The sequence below is a fragment of the Lycorma delicatula genome, chromosome 9 (genome assembly GCF_047948215.1).
Source record: "Lycorma delicatula isolate Av1 chromosome 9, ASM4794821v1, whole genome shotgun sequence".
NCBI lineage: Eukaryota > Metazoa > Arthropoda > Insecta > Hemiptera > Fulgoridae > Lycorma > Lycorma delicatula.
This window is the reverse complement of record NC_134463.1, coordinates 72,497,840-72,518,003: the sequence shown is the minus strand read 5'-3', so window position 1 is coordinate 72,518,003 and position 20,164 is coordinate 72,497,840. Positions and strand designations below refer to the sequence as shown.

The 20,164-nt window shown below is 27.9% G+C and overlaps 1 protein-coding gene across 1 annotated transcript in view; it reads left to right on the top strand.

The window, feature by feature from the left end:
* Positions 1–3,401, top strand: part of LOC142329685 (uncharacterized) — a 50,838-nt gene extending 47,437 nt beyond the window's left edge. The window contains exons 3-4 of the mRNA XM_075374383.1: positions 1,534–1,692; positions 2,924–3,401. Coding sequence (XP_075230498.1) covers positions 1,534–1,692; positions 2,924–3,109 — 345 coding nt within the window. The 3' untranslated portion in view covers positions 3,110–3,401. The remainder of the gene's footprint in view (positions 1–1,533; positions 1,693–2,923) is intronic.
* The last annotated feature ends 16,763 nt before the right edge of the window (positions 3,402–20,164 follow it).

Here is a 20,164-nt window from a genome sequence, read left to right as displayed (position 1 = left end):
ATTTTTTATAAGTGTGTGTGTGTAGGAGGGTTTGGGTGTGTTGTGTGTTTTAAATTTTTTTCAAGGCCAGTATTACATAAATTTTTAATAAAACACAAATCAGTGATGAGTATAATTCTAAACAAAGCTATTTATTAATTATTCAGTAAATTCACCATTGTAAAATTATAAATATTTAATTTTTTACTTTCATTTTACGACCAACATAATGTAACTAGGACTAACATAATGTAACAGAGGTTGCTTATTTATGAACTATATCTTAATAATCTGCTCCCATCTTATTATGTATTGTATTATGCTTTCCTCCCAGAATTCTGTTTTACTTACCAAATTATGTTTTACTTCTGTAGTTTATTCCAAGTTATTTCTTTAGTCAAATTTTATATAATTCCATGTTATATAGTTCTGTTCTGTTTAGCCAGCCATGTTTTCAACTTGATAAATATGTAGTATTCACCAGGTGCCAAGTCTGTACTGTAGACAAACAGTTGAAAATCTTCAATTTAAACTGCTCAAATCTCTTTGTAACTTATGGAATAGGGGTTTGCATTGAACACGTAGAATAACAGACTTTATAAGCAATTTTTGCTATTTGATTTGGATTGACATCCAAACTTTCTTTATCATTTCATAAAACAATCCAATGTTAATATGGTCCAAAGCTTTCATGAATTATTTCAGAAAAATCCTCTTGTATCATAACACTTTAGTCTTAGTTTGATAATAGCTGCTTGACTTTTTTTGGTTGGAGACTCGTCTATGGTTTTTAAATTTTGTGCACATTAGTCAGTTTTATTGGTATCCCACTTTGAATTTAACTAATGGAACCTCAACATGTAAGTTATTAATTCCACCTGTAAAGTTATTCTTGAAATTTGTAAAAATTCAAAAATTGTGAAATTACTTTTACTAATCTCAATTTATTCAACTTTTTGAATGCGTTACTTCATATACAATTGAGTGACATATTTCCTAATCTTTGTTCACAACTATGCTGTTTTCTTAAAATTTTCACCATCTATCTCTCTCATCATTGTTACTCATTATGTAATAAACAGTATTTTCCAACATAACAGAATTCTTGATAGATAACTCAACAGTGCTATTTCTTGAAAAATAGTCTTTTTATCTGCAAAATAAAATTATTCCATTGACTTCACAATTGATGGAAGCATTACCAATGCTTCCACCAAATACAATGGTACTTTACAATCTATAAACAAAATGGACATGAAACAAAACTATGAATTGTTTGAAGCTATTGCTCATGCGCTATTTCCTGTTGTAACTGGTTTGTTTTCAACACCTAATCTGAACTCAATTTTTGATTGGCTCTTGACTTATTTGTAATGATAAATAATGTCACAAACCTTTTTTTCCAAAAAAAATTTTTCTAATACTACAAATTTTATACACAAAAACTGTATTTGGTAAATCCAATCCATATAACCCAAAAATTCATATAATAATAATAATAATAATTTTTAAATACATTTATTCATTTTAATTATCGAATCATCTTTTTTACAGATACTTGCAGTTGCTTGTGCATTCATTCATTATCAGACATTTGAAGCAGAAACATCATTTGCGCTATTTGTGGTAACAAGTACATTTGGCGGTTTTGCAATTGTTGTAATTGGTGTATTTATTGGTTACATAACAGGAAATTCAGTCAACAGGAATGTGGTAAGTTGATTAATTTGTGTATTTATAAGCCTTACATTTATTTTGATTACTTTTAGTTGCTAAGATAATTTTTTCTATTTCCAAACACACATATTACTCTCAGTAAAATGATATCCATTGTTATCAATGGATGACAGTAAGATAAATGCTATCAGTTCCTTTATAGGGAAGATTTTCTTAAACAGAAAATTATGTGGCCATATAAGTGATTTAAATTCTGTTTAATTTCATCATTACTTAATGTTAGTGAGTTATAATGTAATACTATAGCCTGATTGTGGTCATAAGATATCAAAAGTATTTTCATGCAGAACTTTCATGCATTGAAAGTCATTTGTAAAACTGTAAGTAAAAATTAATAATACATATTTCTATATCTCAAAGACCCTTAACTTGACATTTTGTAATAGTTACTTAATGTTATTCCATAATATTACTGAATTGTCATCAACACAGGTTTTGTTGTTTTTTTCATTTCTTGTACAAAATGCGTGTATTGCATATTTGAATGGATGAAATTTTTGTAAGTTACTGACATTAAATAAAAATCTGAACTAAAACAAACTTTTAAAAAATATTTAGCTTTAAAAAAATTTGTAGAAAAGTAAAAATATAATGACTGTTTGAAGACAGAATTAAAATACAAATGTTATGTTGCGTTTGTTATTAATTTGCAAAGTTTAAATATGAAGAATTGAATAAATTTTTTTTTTATTTTCACTATGTTTTTGAAATCAATATTTTTTTAAAGAAACTATTATAAATATAAACTCAGGCAAAATGTAATTACAAAATAGATTTTGAAAAACATATGTAAATAAAAAAAATTAATTTCTAAATTCATGTAAGAAAATATACCATCAAAATATTTTTTTTAGAACATTTTTTTGACTCTTTGTAACTTGTGTAGTAGTTTAAGGTACCCATTTTAAGATGATCAGATATTCCTTTGGTATATCTTAAAACACATATTACTGCTGATTAAGAAGTTGAATAAAAACTCTAAAACCTTCTCAAAGCATATTTCCAACTATTTTAGAAAGTCACCATCTATAGAACAATCTATCAACACAGTTTGATTACTATGTTCTAAGATTAAACTTAAAATCTCTAAGCGAATATTTCTCCTTAAGTTACAGGCTTAAAAGAATATTATTATTTGTAGTGATAAGCTCCATTCACTCTATACAGGATTTTATTGCAGTCAGATTAACTTCTTAATTTGTTTCAGGACTTGTTTTTCTGTGTGGCTGGTGCTATCTTATACATACTTTCTGGAGTGTTCTCCTACCAGAGATTCACAGGATGGACATTCAATAAGGGACATGCTAACTTGGGACTGACAAAAGCTACACTTTCAGTCATTCAAGGGATTGTTTTCGTTGTTGATGGTTTTTTTACTTTTAAGGCTGAATAAAAATTTTTCTTTATGAAAAAAATACCATATCATGTACAAATCACACACATACATTTAATCAATAATAGTTCAAGAACGTAATTAAGTAAGTTCAGAAGAGGAGAATGAAATCAAAAACAATTTTTATGACTAAGAAGAAAATTGTTTATATCATTTTTTTATTTTTTTAAGTACAACATTACTCAATGAGAATTGAATATCTGTTCTGTTCATAAATATTATTTATTTTTTATGCTATTTAAATAAATTATATTATTTGTTTGTCTGTTTTTTAATAAAATTTTTAACTATATTTTTGTTTTTCTTAAAAAAAACATTTTACCATATTAAAAAAAGAATATATATTTATCCTAAAACACAAATATACCCTTTTTATTACGTTATGAGATGTTTATTCATGAAAAAATCATTTATATATATATATATATATATATATCAATGAAAAAATGACTTAATGTACTTTATGAATAAATAATTTACACATTTTTATTTAAACAGTACTATCTGTATTTTATATTGTATTGGTAACAAAATAAATTACCAATATTAACTAACTTGGTCGTATAATAATGACTTATAATACAACAATTATGTAATAAATGATTAGTTGAAAAGTGCTTTTATCATAATTGACCTAGGATGAATAATTTTTTATAAATCCTATCTGATATATTTTTTTATGACAAATATGATTTTTTGGTACCAAATTATGACACAATAGCCCATAAATGAATAAGTTTTAAAAATCATCTGAAAACATTTGATAATATTGGCCAATTAATAACTGTTAATTTAGACATCTTCATATATAAGAAGTGAAATTTAAAAACAAAACTTTATTTTATAACTAAAAAAAAAAAGCCAGTAATGTTTCAAATTAAAATAAAATTATTTTCTGAAGTATGACTTCATTATGAGAACTTTTTTACAATTCATATGACATTTGAAGTTTATTCTTCGTGAAGTACATAATTATTTTTTATGACGGAATTTTTAAGAAACTAAACTTTCTCATACTGATCTGGTTATTTGGTACTATATAGTTGTCAAAAAATGATTTGCTCTCCTTAATAATCTATATACACCTTGAGATATTTTACAAATTTACTCATTAACTTTTTAATTATAATAGTTCTTAACCAATTAACTATATTCTCCTGCATAATAGGCACTTTCATCAACAGAAGACCTTACTATAAAAGCATGCAATCATATTACTCCACCTCATTACTATTCCTCATTAGAAGTGATCCTAATGCCCCTTAAACTTGAGTAAGCTTGTATTATTTATTCTTACGTGTGCTTAACTTTTACTTCTTAAAATAAAAAATTCAAGTATAGGACTCTCTGTGTATATTTATTTGTTCAGATAGAAAAATGTGCCATAAAGAAAAAATTTGGCATTTAGTTGTTAATTTTTTAATTCCATTCCAAATGTGTGGTCCTGGTCCTAAATGGATAGTTTTACCAAGAGGATAATAAAATGTTAAAACGATTTTGCTTGTTGGTTATTACAAATTTCATTTGTTTAAATTTTTATTCTTCAAATTTAAAATATTTATTTAAAACCAAATAAATAAATTACACAAAACTATTTAATGCATAATGGATATTATCCAAGATTTAAAATAATAATTTCAACAATTTTTATTTAAAAATAGAAAAAATATTTTTTAATTATGAGTAAAATATGTTGTACTATTTTCCTTTTTAATAAAAAAAATTATCACGGTTGATTTATTTTTGAAAAACTATTTTGAAGTTTATTAAAAATGCGGTAATTTTTTTCATGATTTTTTTTCATTTCTATTAAACTAGAAATCAAGTTTCAGATTAAAAAAATTAAATGTCATCACTTCTTAGCAACAGCAACAAAAAATTACAATTTATATTTTGTAATTATAAGGAAACACACATAGAAACTTATTGACATATCAAGAGCTTGTAGAGTCATCTCTTAATCTGTAATATGAAAGCAAATAGCCACATACATATAATTTAATTTTCTTATTAGTTTTGTTTGGGTGCAATCAAATAACGTCAGTCTTAAGATCCCCATGGACTTATAAAATAATATAGAGTAGTGCACATGCTTTCAGTAATAATATTACTGTATAATTCACTTTTGTTAACCTTTAAATGTAATGTGTGCTTTTAGTTTTCTTCAATAGAAGATGCTGATTAATTTTATTACAATAAAGTATATTGTAAGATAATAATCAGTGTTATTTATTTAAAGAAACAGATGTTCATTATATGATGAATCATAGTGTAATAAAGTGATATATCAAATAAATTATTTATTTAAATTTTGAAATAAATTGCTATTAAACCAAAAATTTAGTTTCTGATTAGAAAAAAAAACTGTTTTCTAAGCTTACTTATTTTATCGTAATATATAACAGGCTATCACGTGAAAACCAGATGTTTATATAAGAAACATACAATTAACAAGAATAATTATAGTACAAATAAATACTAGTTACTAAAGATAAAAATAACAGATTATATTACTATATTGTATAAAAACACAATTGAATTATTAAAATTCGTAATAAAATATTAAAATTTTCAATGTCAGTATTATATTCATTCTTTTATTAAAGATTACTAAGTAATTATATTTAATTTAATGGATAATTTACATAAACTTAATTGTAGTATATTTCAGAGTTATTATTAATCCAATCCTCTTTGTTTATTAGAATTATTAATACATTTAAAAATTATCAAATTACTTAATAAAAATGAAAAAAATAATGTTCTATACTCATTACCATTTATATTGACAGTTTTCCCTACCACCTGTTGGTAGCATCTACTTGCCTTTTCAATTCTACTATAACCTAACTCTCCTACTCCATGTGACTGTGTACAAATTACTGCAAAAACAGTGCTGTGCTTTCACTGTACAGTGTATATGTACCCCATGAACTGTACAGAAACTGTACAAAAAAAAACTACAGAAATTACACAGTGAGCAAAACATTGCTTACTGTTTTAAACAGCCTGTTGTCAGAGAGCATATGTGTGTATGAACTGAAATCCAATGGCAGAGACTGTATGCTGTGCATACAACCCGCTGATATTAATGGTAATGAGTATAATTTACACGTGTAAGTGTTGAAGACATACCGATTTAAAATGTGTCAAAAATATATTGAATCTTTTTGTTGACTGTTATTTTCATTAATGTATCTACATATAAAAATATTGTTGTAATCATTTTCATTACTCGCCCATTATAATCAAATGCCATAAAACGTCCATTTAACATCTAAAAAATACCAGCCTAAACCTTTTATAACCAATTTGATTACTATAACTGGATTACAAATCTATCATTAAGTTATAATTGTTTTATCCTAAAACAATTGTTTTATTTTAAGGAAAAAAACCAAATACGGCAACTATATGTACTCAGTCATATGTGCAAAAGGAAACTAATGGTGAAACTGTTTAAATATAGATACTTTTTATGCTAAGTTAGGTTACCCTCAATGGAAATCTAGCTGAATGATTTTTTTTTATTATTAAAACCACATAATCTCAAAGCTTGTGCATGAAAATATGGAATGAAATTTTGCAGCATATGAAAAATACCATGCCTGGGATTTGAACCCTGGACTATCGAGATTAAAGGCTGAAACTTTCCCAACCTACCAAGAAGGTATATAGTTTAAATTGATACTTCCCCTTGCCACAAAATTCAAACAGATTGGGCAAGGATTTGAGCCTTGCCTCTGGTAATAATATATGAAAGAAAAATAAGTGGCTGCATTATAGTAACATACTTATTTAAGTATATCTGTATAAAATCATCAATGTGCTGTTATTTGGATATAGATACCCCACAATCAACTGATATCAGTGGGTTTAGGTGATGCCCAGTTGCTGAATGAATCCTGAAACAGGTAAGTCTCATTTTGCAATGCCTCTGTGGATAATTGTCATCATCCTGCCTCTTTCACTGATCCTTAATCTTTTCTTCTTCAGTGGTTATTCAAAAACTGTAATCTAGGACCAAGATGCTTATGGGGTAATATCAGAACTCTTAATCCTTTAAGATAAATGTAATTGATTGCTAGATCAGTTTGATCTAGGAGCTAGCTCCTTTGTTAAACTAGTTAGGAAGTAAATTTATCCTCTCTCTGAATTTCAGTCTACATGTTATGAAAGAAACTACATGTCCTTAGTGATAGAAAGAATTTGTTTAAAATGCACATTTAAAAAAGTAATACATTTTATAAAAATAATATTCTATTAAGCCAGAAATGTTATTAAGGGGATGTCTTAGTAATCACCCACACTTATAAATTGTGTTAAAAATGATAAAACTATCTATTTTTAAAATAAATTTAACTCTTTATGTCAATGAGTTTAAGAGAAATTAATGATGAAATATGGCAAAGACACATAAACAAATAGAAGCAAAAAATATAATATTCTGAGTGGTGGTATGTCTTTATCTCACAATTTTTTTTAGAATTTAGGATACTACTCCAGGCTGCTTGAATGTAGTAGAGAATGCATTGAAAGGATGAAATAATATTTGTTAAATATTTTTTTTACAAGTTACTTTATTTTAATTAAAAAAATAATCCTCTGTAAATTGTTAGATAATACTTTATTACATAAAATAATAAATTATAATATTTACTAAATAAATACAAAGTGGTACCGTCTTGTCCTTTCATGTGGAAGTCCCAGGTTCAAATACTGGTCAGGCATGGTTTTTTCATATGCTATATATTTTCATGAGGCTAATGATCATAACAGTTGATGCCCATAAAACTCAAAAAAATACAGAGTTAAAGTAGTGTATAGTGTTTGTTAAACTATTTTAAATTAAGATTTAGATTGTCTTCACCAATTTTTGTTATTTTAAGTAACAAATTAAAAAACAATACCCACACAAACAATTTATTCAAATTGAACAATGTTAAAAAATTAAAATTTATCAGTTAAATATTGTAAATATATAATGGTGGTAAAAATAACCACAAATGGTGGTTTAATTTAAACTACGCAAATTTTTCAACCATCTGATAAGGCTGGTAGATGCTTATAAAAATGTTTAATTAAATTAACTTACAAAATTTAAGCTTTGTTATTGACAAAAATAAGACATTAAGAAGTTATAATGATAATTACCATTTGTTTTCATTAATATTAATCATTGTAGAGTAATATTTTATAAAAAAAGAAACACCAAAAAAAGGTAATATGGTAAAAGTGTTATCTAATACTTGTTAGTAGTAGCATATAAAATATGTTAAAGATGTGTTTGGTCCATTAAAAATTGGCAAATATGTACTTCAATTAATTAGGGGCTGTCCATAAATTACAAAAGCTTTAAGTTATGGTTTTTAGATCAATTTCCTTCCATGTGAGATTTCATCAGATTTAAGATCACCTTTGTCAATTTTTATATAATTTTTAGTTCAAGAATAAAATTAAAAAAAATGGAAAAAAGTTGAATAATTCCAAGATTTTCAACTTTGTGGCATTAACTATACTTGTCAAACAGATAATTTCATTTTTAAATTAAAAAAAAAATTGGTTTATAAACTGATTTTTTCAATTTTTCAATATTTGTTTGAAGCAAATTATACAATTATAAAAATTTAGTTTTTGCTTATTTTTTCTATGTAAATAAAATAGGTAAGCTAAAAACCGTAGTATGCTAATATCCTACCACATATTTTTTAAATATAAAAATTATGCTTTTTAAACAAATACTTCTGATTCACAATATTACTGGTTGCATATTTCAAAATCATTAAAATGATGGAAGAATGATGAAGAGGTATTTTTTAATTTCTCGATTGAGGTGAAGCAGTTTATATAATATATTATCTCATAGTTTCTTGTAGCTGTGACATATGTAAAATATCTATAGAGGTAGAAGAAGTACCAGCAGGCATTGCTTTCCTTGAGGGTGATGATGTTCAGTAGAGCTATCAAAATATAGAAGGTATTTTGGTGGGCTTGGATTTCTGATAAGCAATCGTATTTATTAGTGAAGAAACAATGGGAGATCACAGTTCACTATTTTTAGTAAGTATGGTGTGGGATTTTTTTTATTTTCAAAAATGTCATGCCTTTTATGGAAATTTTACCTATGATTCATTTCAGATTGCCTGCAGCCATTACAGTTTTGACACATAATCTACTCATCTGTTTTTTAATAAAAACTGCTTAGATCTGTTATTTTGATAAATAGATTTTAAAATTTGGTTTTTATTTATTCATCATTATATATATATATATATATATATATATATATATATATATATATATATATATATATATCCTTCATAGAAATTAATTATATTTTATATTTTTATAAATAAAGGTGATTCAAAGAAAATTATTTTTTAAAAGGGTTTATTTTTGTATAAAAAATAAAGGTAAACAAATTTCTTCCAAAGATCTTATGCAATAATATTTTTAACTCTCTCTCTCTCTCTCTTTGTAATATCTAGCAAACCCCTCCCCCATTCTCTTTCATGCTTACGTGATGAGTGGACGGCCCTTAAATAAGAATTATAATGTTGAAATAATAATTATTATTGTTTTATAGATAAATGTTTAATTTGTCAATGTTTGTGTCTGTGTGTTACTCTCAATGAGATTTGAGAGTTCTTTTACAAATACTGTAAAGGCGTAACTTTACTAATGATCTATAATTTCATAAATAATAGTATTTATACTTGTAATTAGACATCTCACTGAGAACATGTTTAATTACATATGTATATAATAAATCATTTTGTTGTATTTGTAAATCATTTTTAAATTAATTTATTACATAAATATTTAAGAATAATTATTAAAAATAATATATTACAATTAAATAAAATAAGGATCACAAAACATTAATGAATCACTCAATATTTTATATTACACATATTTTAAAAAATTCTTTATTACTTATTAATTTTATAATTTATAATAAATATTTCCTTAATCTTAATAATCTATGAAATTTTCTTTATGCATAATTACCTTTATTACAATATTATTAATTTTTTACACGTAAAAGAATAAATGTAAATCAAAGTAATAATTCAAACATTTCTAATTAATGAAATATCACAATGAAATTGTGGTTATTTAACACCATTTGCAGACTATAGAAGTATGACATCTACCTTTTATCTGAAAATGTTTTGAGTTAACATTCAAATCATGCTTGTATTTTTTTCACAGTGAAAATTTCCATAATCACATTTCCCACATACAAGTTTTTGAACATCTTACAAATTAATTTGTCTAAAAAAAATGGTTGCTTGTGAAAGCTAAAAATAAAGCCACACATCATGAGTATGATATTCATTTGAAAAACTTAACACTGCATACCGGAGCTGTAATGTTACATTAACAACAATTTCATGAAAAATATCAGAGACAATGTAACTTTCCATTTTTCAAAGTTTGTCATTCTAATATTACAAATCGAAGATCTTTTAGATCTCATTCAATGTTACATGCGGAATACATGCTGGCAGATTTTTTATTAGTTTTACTTGCCCAAATGGAAAAAAAAATTAATTAACTAATGATGAAATGTTATTTTGTGACCATAATAGTAAATGCAGGTACTGTTAAAAATGATGATGAGATTTTAGATTACATAAAGCATGGAGTGATGACGAATCTGAAATTGGCAGATAAACTTAATGAAAACACTTTATTAGTGGAATTTCAATGTACAGAGCATTTCATAATGTTCTTAGGAGTTACAAAAATTCAGTACAAAAAAAGTATTTCACTTACCTAAATGAAAGTTGTACAAGGTGATGCAGGGACTCAAACAGTTTTTGTTAAAATCTATAAATGTTCAATATGTGCTCCTTTGGTGACACGGCACACATCAACACGAAAGTGTTCCCAACACTTGCCAAACTCGTTGTAAAATGTCATTTTCGATAGAGTTGATTGCATTGATTATGCGATCCTTTAGCGCAGCGATATCGTGCTGCATTGGTGGGATAAACACGTTATCATTCACGTAACCCCAGAGAAAGAATTCACATGGCGTGAGGTCTGGTGATCTTGTTGGCCACAGCATATAACCCATCGGGTTAGTCTAGTGGTTAACGCGTCTAATCAGCTGATTTGAAAAGTCGAGAGTTACAGCGTTCAAGCCCTAGTAAAGCCAGTTATTTTTACACGGATTTGAATACTAGATCGTGGATACCGGTGTTCTTTGGTGGTTGGGTTTCAATTAACCACACATCTCAAGAATAGTCGAACTGAGAATGTACAAGACTACACTTCAATTACACTCATAGATATCATCCTCTGAAGAATTATCTAAACGGTAGTTACCGGAGGCTAAACAGGAAAAGAGAGAGGTGGCCACAGCATAATGTGTTGGTCTTCTTCAGACGCACGTCCTATTCAACGCCGAGGTAATGTTGTGTTAAGGTACTGTCGAACCTCGTTATGAAAACGGGCAGGACAACCATCTTGCTGAAAAATGAAGTCGTTGAGTAGCTGAGACATAAGCCATAATTGCAACATATTCAGGTATATCATGCCGGTTACAGTAGTTTCCATAAAAAAGAACGGCCCATACACTGCCTCACGAGCGACCGCACAAAAAAGTTTACTTTCGGAGAATCCCGAATGTGTACCACATAAGCGTGTGGGTTTTCAGTTCCCCAAACTCGCACGTTATGACGGTTTACTTTGCCGCTAATATGGAAAGTAGCTTCCTCGCTGAAAATTATTTTGTTTAGAAAGCCTTCATCTAACAACATCTTTTCCTGTAACTGTAAACAAAAATCGAGCCTACGTGTTTTATCTCCATCAGAAAGACGCTGGATTAATTGCAGATGGTACGGTTTGCATAATAAACGTTTATGGAGAACTCTCCACATTGTTATTTTCGGAATTCCTAATTCTCTGCCTGCAGCCGCAGTCGATTTTGACGGGCTGCGAATGAAACTTGCACGCACACGTTCGACATTGACTTCTGAGGTTGATGGACGACCCAAGTTGATTTTCGCTTGCACAAGCAACCAGTTTCACTGAATTGTTTATACCATGCACGAATTGAATTGTCACTTGGTGGCTCCTTATGAAATTTTAACCGAAACGCACGTTGCACAGAAATTACTGACTTTGACAAGTGAAATTCTACACACAAACGACTTCTCGCTTCCCGTGGCAGCCATTTTCTCTACTGTCGACGCCTAGCGAGCAAATGGTTTACTAACTGCCTAATATATGTGGAAAAATATGAATGGAATAATTTGAAGTACGCTTTCGTACAATAGTACTTGTTTTATTCTTATGAGTGAAATAGTTTTTTGTTAATGAATTTTCGAAACTCCGAAGAACATTATGAAACGCTCTGTATTACCAAATTATTTCTGTTTATCAAAAGTATGTTTTTCTTTTCTTGCCTACAAATGTATATTTCAGACTAATTTACTGTTTATTATATAAATTTAAAAACAAGATTTTAAAACTTAATTGTAAGATAGAAATCATATTTCTAATTGCTATTAATAATTTTTAACAAATTTCTGAAATACAATAAAAACAGCTGTTACCCTCTGGTAACAGCTGTCCTTACTCTTAAGGACCTTTAATTAAATGTAAAAAATTCATTCAAAATATTAAGATATTGGTATTGAAAATATAAAGAGGAGTTTTAAAAATAGTATTCCAATCCTTTCCAGAAAATGAGTCTTGTTATTGCTAATAATGCAGGCATGTAACTGAGACATAGGGACCAGCTCACACAACAAAATAATTAAAACATCTGTTCTGAACAGTAAAGAATATTATATTATATAGATCATATTATAAGATAAATTATTTATCTGTATCTTGTTCAGCTTGGTCGATCCCATTTTAGAGCAAGACATATTGTTTTTATCTTACAATGAATTCTACAGGATGAATTCAGTAAGGTATGAAATATTACTATTAAGTAGGCTATTTAAAAATAATTGTTCATCACACATTTTTTGTTGAGATCTAGTATATAAATGGTTTGTAAAAAACACTAGCTCAACATAAGTATGTTTAGGCATAGAGTTGTATGTAAAAAAAAAAGTCTTATATTGAAATACTGAAGAAACTTCATGTAATATGAAAATGATCAAATGAAAGTTTAAGCTTGACAGAAGGTGTTTTGATTTCATTTGTTTTGTAGAGTTAAAAATGGAATTTTCCATTGAGTTCAATGTAGATAGTCATACTTGCTCCTACGATCACTTATTTTAAAAATAAATTCAGAGACAAATCTCTGTTTTAAAAAAACGTGAACAGTGTTCAATATAAAAATAAAATAAAATATGAAAAATACTTATTGGATGTGTTTTATACATATATGCCTATGTATAAAATTTTGAGGCTCAAAAATGTCCAAACTACTTCACTGTTTCATTGAAATTTAAATATGCATGTTAAAATTAGGTGAAAATTGGTTGAGTTATTCCTGATCGATCAGAATCAGCAATCTCAGTCTCAGTGCTTCTGAATATTTTTAGAGTAGTTACTCTGGGACTTCGATGTGCTCCAATAAAAAACACAAGAATGCTAATCAAAAAATTGTTTTGCACATAAGATTATATTATTATTCAGGATTCTTAAAAACAATTCATATATCCAAAATCATTCTAATTTATTTAAAAAAATGAATTTGAAGGTATGGAAGGATTACAAAAACCCTATTTTAAAGATTATAGTGCCACTATAACTTTAACTATAACTACCACTATAACTTTTAAAGATTATTTTAAGAGAGGTAGCGCCACTGCCTCTCTGTCAAGTTGTCATACTTGCCAGGGGGGACGGTAGCAACGCCCCTAGATGTATGTTTTTTATATTTAATGTACTTACCTTAACAATATTTCATGTGTTTGTATTTAAATTATTAATCACATCTATACTTTATCTTATAATTTGTTTTTAAATTTATGATTATTTATTTTTTAGTGACATGGTCTATTCTAATGTATTATGTACAAAATTTTTAAAATACTTAAAAAATTGTGCTGAAGTTCCCTTAAATGTGAGAGGGATATAAGATATATTTCATATTAATTAAAAATGAAGTTAAGATATCCCATTACATATACTAAACACTCATGTCATTAATTATATTGTTCATCATATGGTGCAATATTAAGTATGATATAATAGTTATTAATTTACTACTCATATACACCTATTAGATTTATAAACTTTTATGTTGTATGTTAGTATGAAAAATTAATACAAGTATATAACATCTATAAAAATTGCTTGTCTGCAGTAGATATTCTGATCAGGTATTTTTACCTCAGCAAAAAGTTACAGAATTCATTAACAATTCTGACATATATATATACATATATATATTATATTTTTTATAAATAAATAACTTGATCCATCATGTACAGAATAAAATTAAATTAAGTAGGATGACAGTTACCTTATATCATTATATATTCACAAGAGTACTTTCATGATTTTCTTGCGTCTTCAGTTAATACAGTCCTTTAATGGTTCATGTAAAATTGCATATTATGAATACACACCATTAACAAAATAAACTCTTGACAAATATAATAAAACATAATTTGTTAAAACTTTAGATAAAAACTTTAAAATCAAAGTTAAAGTTAAAGTTAAAATGATAAATATGTTAAAAAAGAATGAATTTGTGTGTGCGATTTGGCTAGCCAATATTATATTACTGTGTAGGATTTTAAATAGATTAAATTAAAAATTAACAATATTTGATGAAGTGCTGCTTTCTATTGCAGCCTTTATAATCATGCATCCTCATAACTGTTTGTTGGTTGATCAAGCATTTTTATATTTATATATATAAAATCTCTCAGAAATGTCTAAACTCCTATTATTATTATTATTATTCATATTACATTTTTTAATTTCTAATACTTCCAAATTGGTGTAAATATCAGTTATTGAATGTTTATTATCAATAAGGTGGTCAGAAACATTAAAAAAACCCAATTTCCATTTTTATATCTGAAATGTTCAGAAAAATCTGGTTTTGAAATATGTAGTGGTCTTTCCTATGTAAATATGGTCACAGTTACATTTCATTTTATAAATTCCACCCAAATTATATACACAATGTGAATCAGTATGCCTAATTTTTTTAAATGTTTTATTATATGATTGTTTGACTGGTAAGCAGATAAACTTATTTTTATCATAAATCTTTGTAATATTTTCAACTATGCTATCAATATATACATATTTTAAATATACATTGTCAATTTTTTGTTTCATTTATTGGTATTAGACATGTATTATTGTTAATTTTTAATATTTGTTTTTTGTATATATTACCAATAAAAATACACTAATTTGGAAGTATTAGAAATTAAAACATATAATATGAATCATAGTAATAGGAGTTTAGACATTTTATATATATAAATATAAAAATGCTTGATCAACCAACAAACAGGTATGAGGATGACACGATTATATAGGCTGTAATAGATCTATTACAGCCTATTTAATCTATTTAAAATCCTTCACAGTAATATAATGTTGGCTAGCCAAATCATACATACAAATTCATTCTTTTTTAACATATTTATCATTTTAACTTTTAATTAATATTGTTGTTATTTGATAACATTTACTTTGATAACAATTAACTCAGCGTCAAATAATGGGCAGGCAGGAGTAGGTTTCGTGATGAACAAGATAGGGAGGAGAGTGGAGTATTTCAAGACGCATAGCGATAGAATCATTGTAATAAGGATAAAATCAAAACCTAAACCGACAACGATTGTTAACGTCTATATGCCTACAAGTGCCCATGATGATGATGAGGTAGAGTGTGTATACGAAGAGATTGATGAAGCAACTAAACACGTAAAAGGAGATGAAAATTTAATAATAGTTGGAGATTGGAATGCAAGCATTGGAAAAGGCAAGGAAGGAAATATAGTGGGTGAATACGGGCTGGGCAAAAGGAATGAATGACTTATAGAGTGACCGACTTATAGAGTTTTGCACGAAGTACAATTTAGTAATTGCCAACATCCAATTTAAAAATCATACTAGAAGAATATACACTTGGAAAAAGCCAGGCGATACTGCAAGGTATCAGACAGGTTATATCATGGTTAAGCAAAGATTTAGAAATCAACTCATTGACTGCAAAACTTACCCTGGAGCAGACATTGATAGCGACCATAATTTGGTGATAATGAAATGTAGATTGGGGTTTAAAAACCTGAAGAAAAGGTGTCAGATGAATCGGTGGAATTTGGAGAAGCTTGAGGAAGAGGAGGTAAAGAAGATTTTTGAGGAGGACATCGCAAGAGGTCCTAATACCTGTAGAATTACTGCGCAGTGCAGGTAAGGAAGCGATTGATAGATTATACAAACTGGTGTGTAATATTTATGAAAAAGGGGAATTTCCGTCAGACTTCAAAAAAAGTGTTATAGTAATGTTACCAAAGAAAGCAGGGGCAGATAAATGTGAAGAATACAGAACAATTAGTTTAACTAGTCATGCATCAAAAATCTTAACTAGAATTCTATACGCAAGAATTGAGAGGAGAGTGGAGGAAGTGTTAGGAGAAGACCAATTTGATTTCAGGAAAAGTATAGGGACAAAGGAAGCAATTTTAGGCCACAGATTAATAGTAGAAGGAAGATTAAAGAAAAACAAACCAACATACTTGGCGTTTATAAACCTAGAAAAGGCATTCGATAACGTAGACTGGAATAAAATGTTTAGCATTTTAAAAAAATTAGGGTTCAAATACAGAGATAGAAGAACAATTGCTAACATGTACAGGAACCAAACAGCAACAGTAACAATTGAAGAACATAAGAAAGAAGCCGTAATAAGAAAGGGAGTCCGACAAGGATGTTCCCTATCTCCGTTACTTTTTAATCTTTACATGGAACTAGCAGTTAATGATGTTAAAGAACAATTTAGATTCGGAGTAACAGTACAAGGTGAAAAGATAAAGATGCTACGATTTGCTGATGATATAGTAATTTTAGCCGAGAGTAAAACGGATTTAGAAGAAACAATGAACGGCATAGATGAAGTCCTATGCAAGAACTATCGCATAAACAAGAACAAAACAAAAGTAATGAAATGTAGTAGAAATAACAAAGATGGACCACTGAATGTGAAAATAGGAGGAGAAAAGATTATGGAGGTAGAAGAATTTTTGTTATTTGGGAAGTAGAATTACTAAAGATGGACGAAGCAGGAGCGATATAAAATGCCGAATAGCACAAGCTAAACGAGCCTTCAGTAAGAAATATAGTTTGTTTACATCAAAAATTAATTTAAATGTCAGGAAAAGATTTTTGAAAGTGTATGTTTGGAGTGTTGCTTTATATGGAAGTGAAACTTGGACAATCGGAGTATCTGAGAAGAAAAGATTAGAAGCTTTTGAAATGTGGTGCTATAGAAGAATGTTAAAAATCAGATGGGTGGATAAAGTGACAAATGAAGAGGTATTGTGGCAAATATATGAAGAAAGAAGCATTTGGAAAAATATAGTTAAAAGAAGAGACAGACTTATAGGCCACATACTAAGGCATCCTGGAATAGTCGCTTTAATATGGGAAGGACAGGTAGAAGGGAAAAATTGTGTAGGCAGGCCACGTTTGGAACGTGCAAAACAAATTGTTAGGGATGTAGGATTTAGAGGGTATACTGAAATGAAACTAGCACTAGATAGGGAATCTTGGAGAGCTGCATCAAACCAGTCAAATGACTGAAGACAAAAAAAAAAATTGATAACATATTTTTATGAGTGGAATTTTTAACTTTTAACTTTAATTTTGATTTTAAAGTTTCATCTAAAGTTTTAGGAAATTCTGTTTTATTGTATTTGTCAAGAGTTTTGTTAATGGTGTGTATTCATTCATAATATGTAATTTTACATGAACAATTAAAGGATTGTACCAACTGAAGATGCGAGAAAATCATGAAAGTACTCTTGTTTATATATAATGATATAAGGTAACTGTCATCCTACCTAATTTAATTTTATTCTGTACTTGGTGGATAAAGTTATTTATTTATATTTGTATAATAGTACAGAGATATGAGTCTTAAAACTGACTTTCAAAAAATTATTATATTTTTTATAGATGGCCATGAAAGATTTAAATAAGTCATCACAAAACAAGTAAAAAATGTCTAGCAGGTAATAGTGGTGATCAGTAAGCTGGCTTCTGAATAACTCTTGTTTGATTTCTGCAAACAGTATGGTATATTTTATGCATAATTTCATTCATTTTAACTTCTGCATTAAAATATGCATAACTGTTTACTCAAAGTTATAATTCAAAAAAGTGGATTAATAATAAATATTAATTGTTTCAAGAATTCTATTATTTAAAAAAATATTTTACAGTGCATATAGATATGTAATTTTTTTGAAGAAAGTCTTTCAGTACAATTTAGTTTTTAAAAAATACTTTACGTTGGAAAATACTTTTGTATAAGGGTTGTCTTATTTAATTATGAATAGATTTGTCATAACTGATAACAATTTATTGAAACTCAAAATCCTTTTTTCACAATAAAAATATATCTTAAAACTATTTTTCAACATAACCTCATTATAATTCAAACACTTCTGATATTGGACATGAGCTTAATGTTGAAGAATTCTTCCTTTTTTCCTAAAACGTTCAAATATAGTTTGGTGGATATTATCAGCCTATGCATTTTCAGTACAAAAACTCCTAGTCAAATGGCATAAAGTTTGGACTGTTCACAGAAAGGTCCATTATCTTCCATTGAAACTTTAGCAATAGTTTTGGTATATTTTGAGTAAAGTAGAGTTGCATGTTACTGAAGAGCAGACAAACTTCCCACTGTCGACAATCAGCATGGCCTACAGTGAGCAGGCTATGCTGATGGTTCTACATAGTGCCTGAAAGGTTATTTTTTAAGATTTTGCATAAGTTTTTATATGATATTTTTTCCTTGAAACAGATAATCATATAAAATACCTTACTCATACAAAATAATATTAGTAGTGAAAATAAAGAAAGATGATTAGCTTATATCTTGTTTAATCTTGGACATTTGTTTCCTCTTTGTTGAAAAATTAAGCCACTTTCACTCATCATATCATATATTTGACCCTCAATATGTTATAGTTGAGTCAGTGAATAAAGCTTGTTCAGCACTTGGCACTTGCCTTTTTAAGGTTCAAAAATGATCAAGCAGCACAAAGAAACCAATTTTAAAAGTTATAAAAATAGCCGAATCAGTTAACAGTAAATTAAACAATTCCTTTGATTTAAATATTTCTACAAAAGAAACCAGTTTAGTACCGCAAGATTATACTGATTTAAGTAGGGAGTATGAAGAACTAATCATTAAAATAAAGGATAGAATGAAAACAGTTATATCAACCCAAGAAAAAATTAATAATTTAAGTTTATTACCAAGCAGCTGGAGCAGTCAAAAAGTTCATAATGAGTTTAGTGGTAGTCAGTATATTCAAACATCAATCCAAACAATTAGTTAAAAAAAGTGGAATTTTGCCACAAATCGGCAAAAAGAAACCCAGTCACATTATTGATAAAAATGTTATTTTAAATGTGTCCAAGATTTTTACCAGAATGATAAGCACAGCCGAATGAGGCCAGGCAAGAAGGATTGTGTCTCTCTAAGAGAAGCTGATGGAAAGAAAATTAATATTCAAAAACGCTTATGTTATGTAACTTAAAAGAACTGTACACAGCATTCAAAGAAAAACAATAAAAAATTTTTTTTTTTTCAAAATTTGCTGATTTAAGACCTAACGTTCTGGCTGGTGGGTCAGGTACTCACTCTGTGTGTGTGTGTGTGTTACCCACCAAACTGTAAAACTCATGTTATCCCCTCTAAAAATGAAATTTGATAAAAAAATTCTCCTTTCAACCATGGTATGAAGCTGTTTTTACCTGTTGGCAAGTTAGAAAATTACTATTACTCAAGAAAAAATCTTTTAAAAATAAAAAAAGAATATTTTTTGGCCACTACAACAAGGTGGGTAGTTATCATATACCAAATATCATCAAAATCAA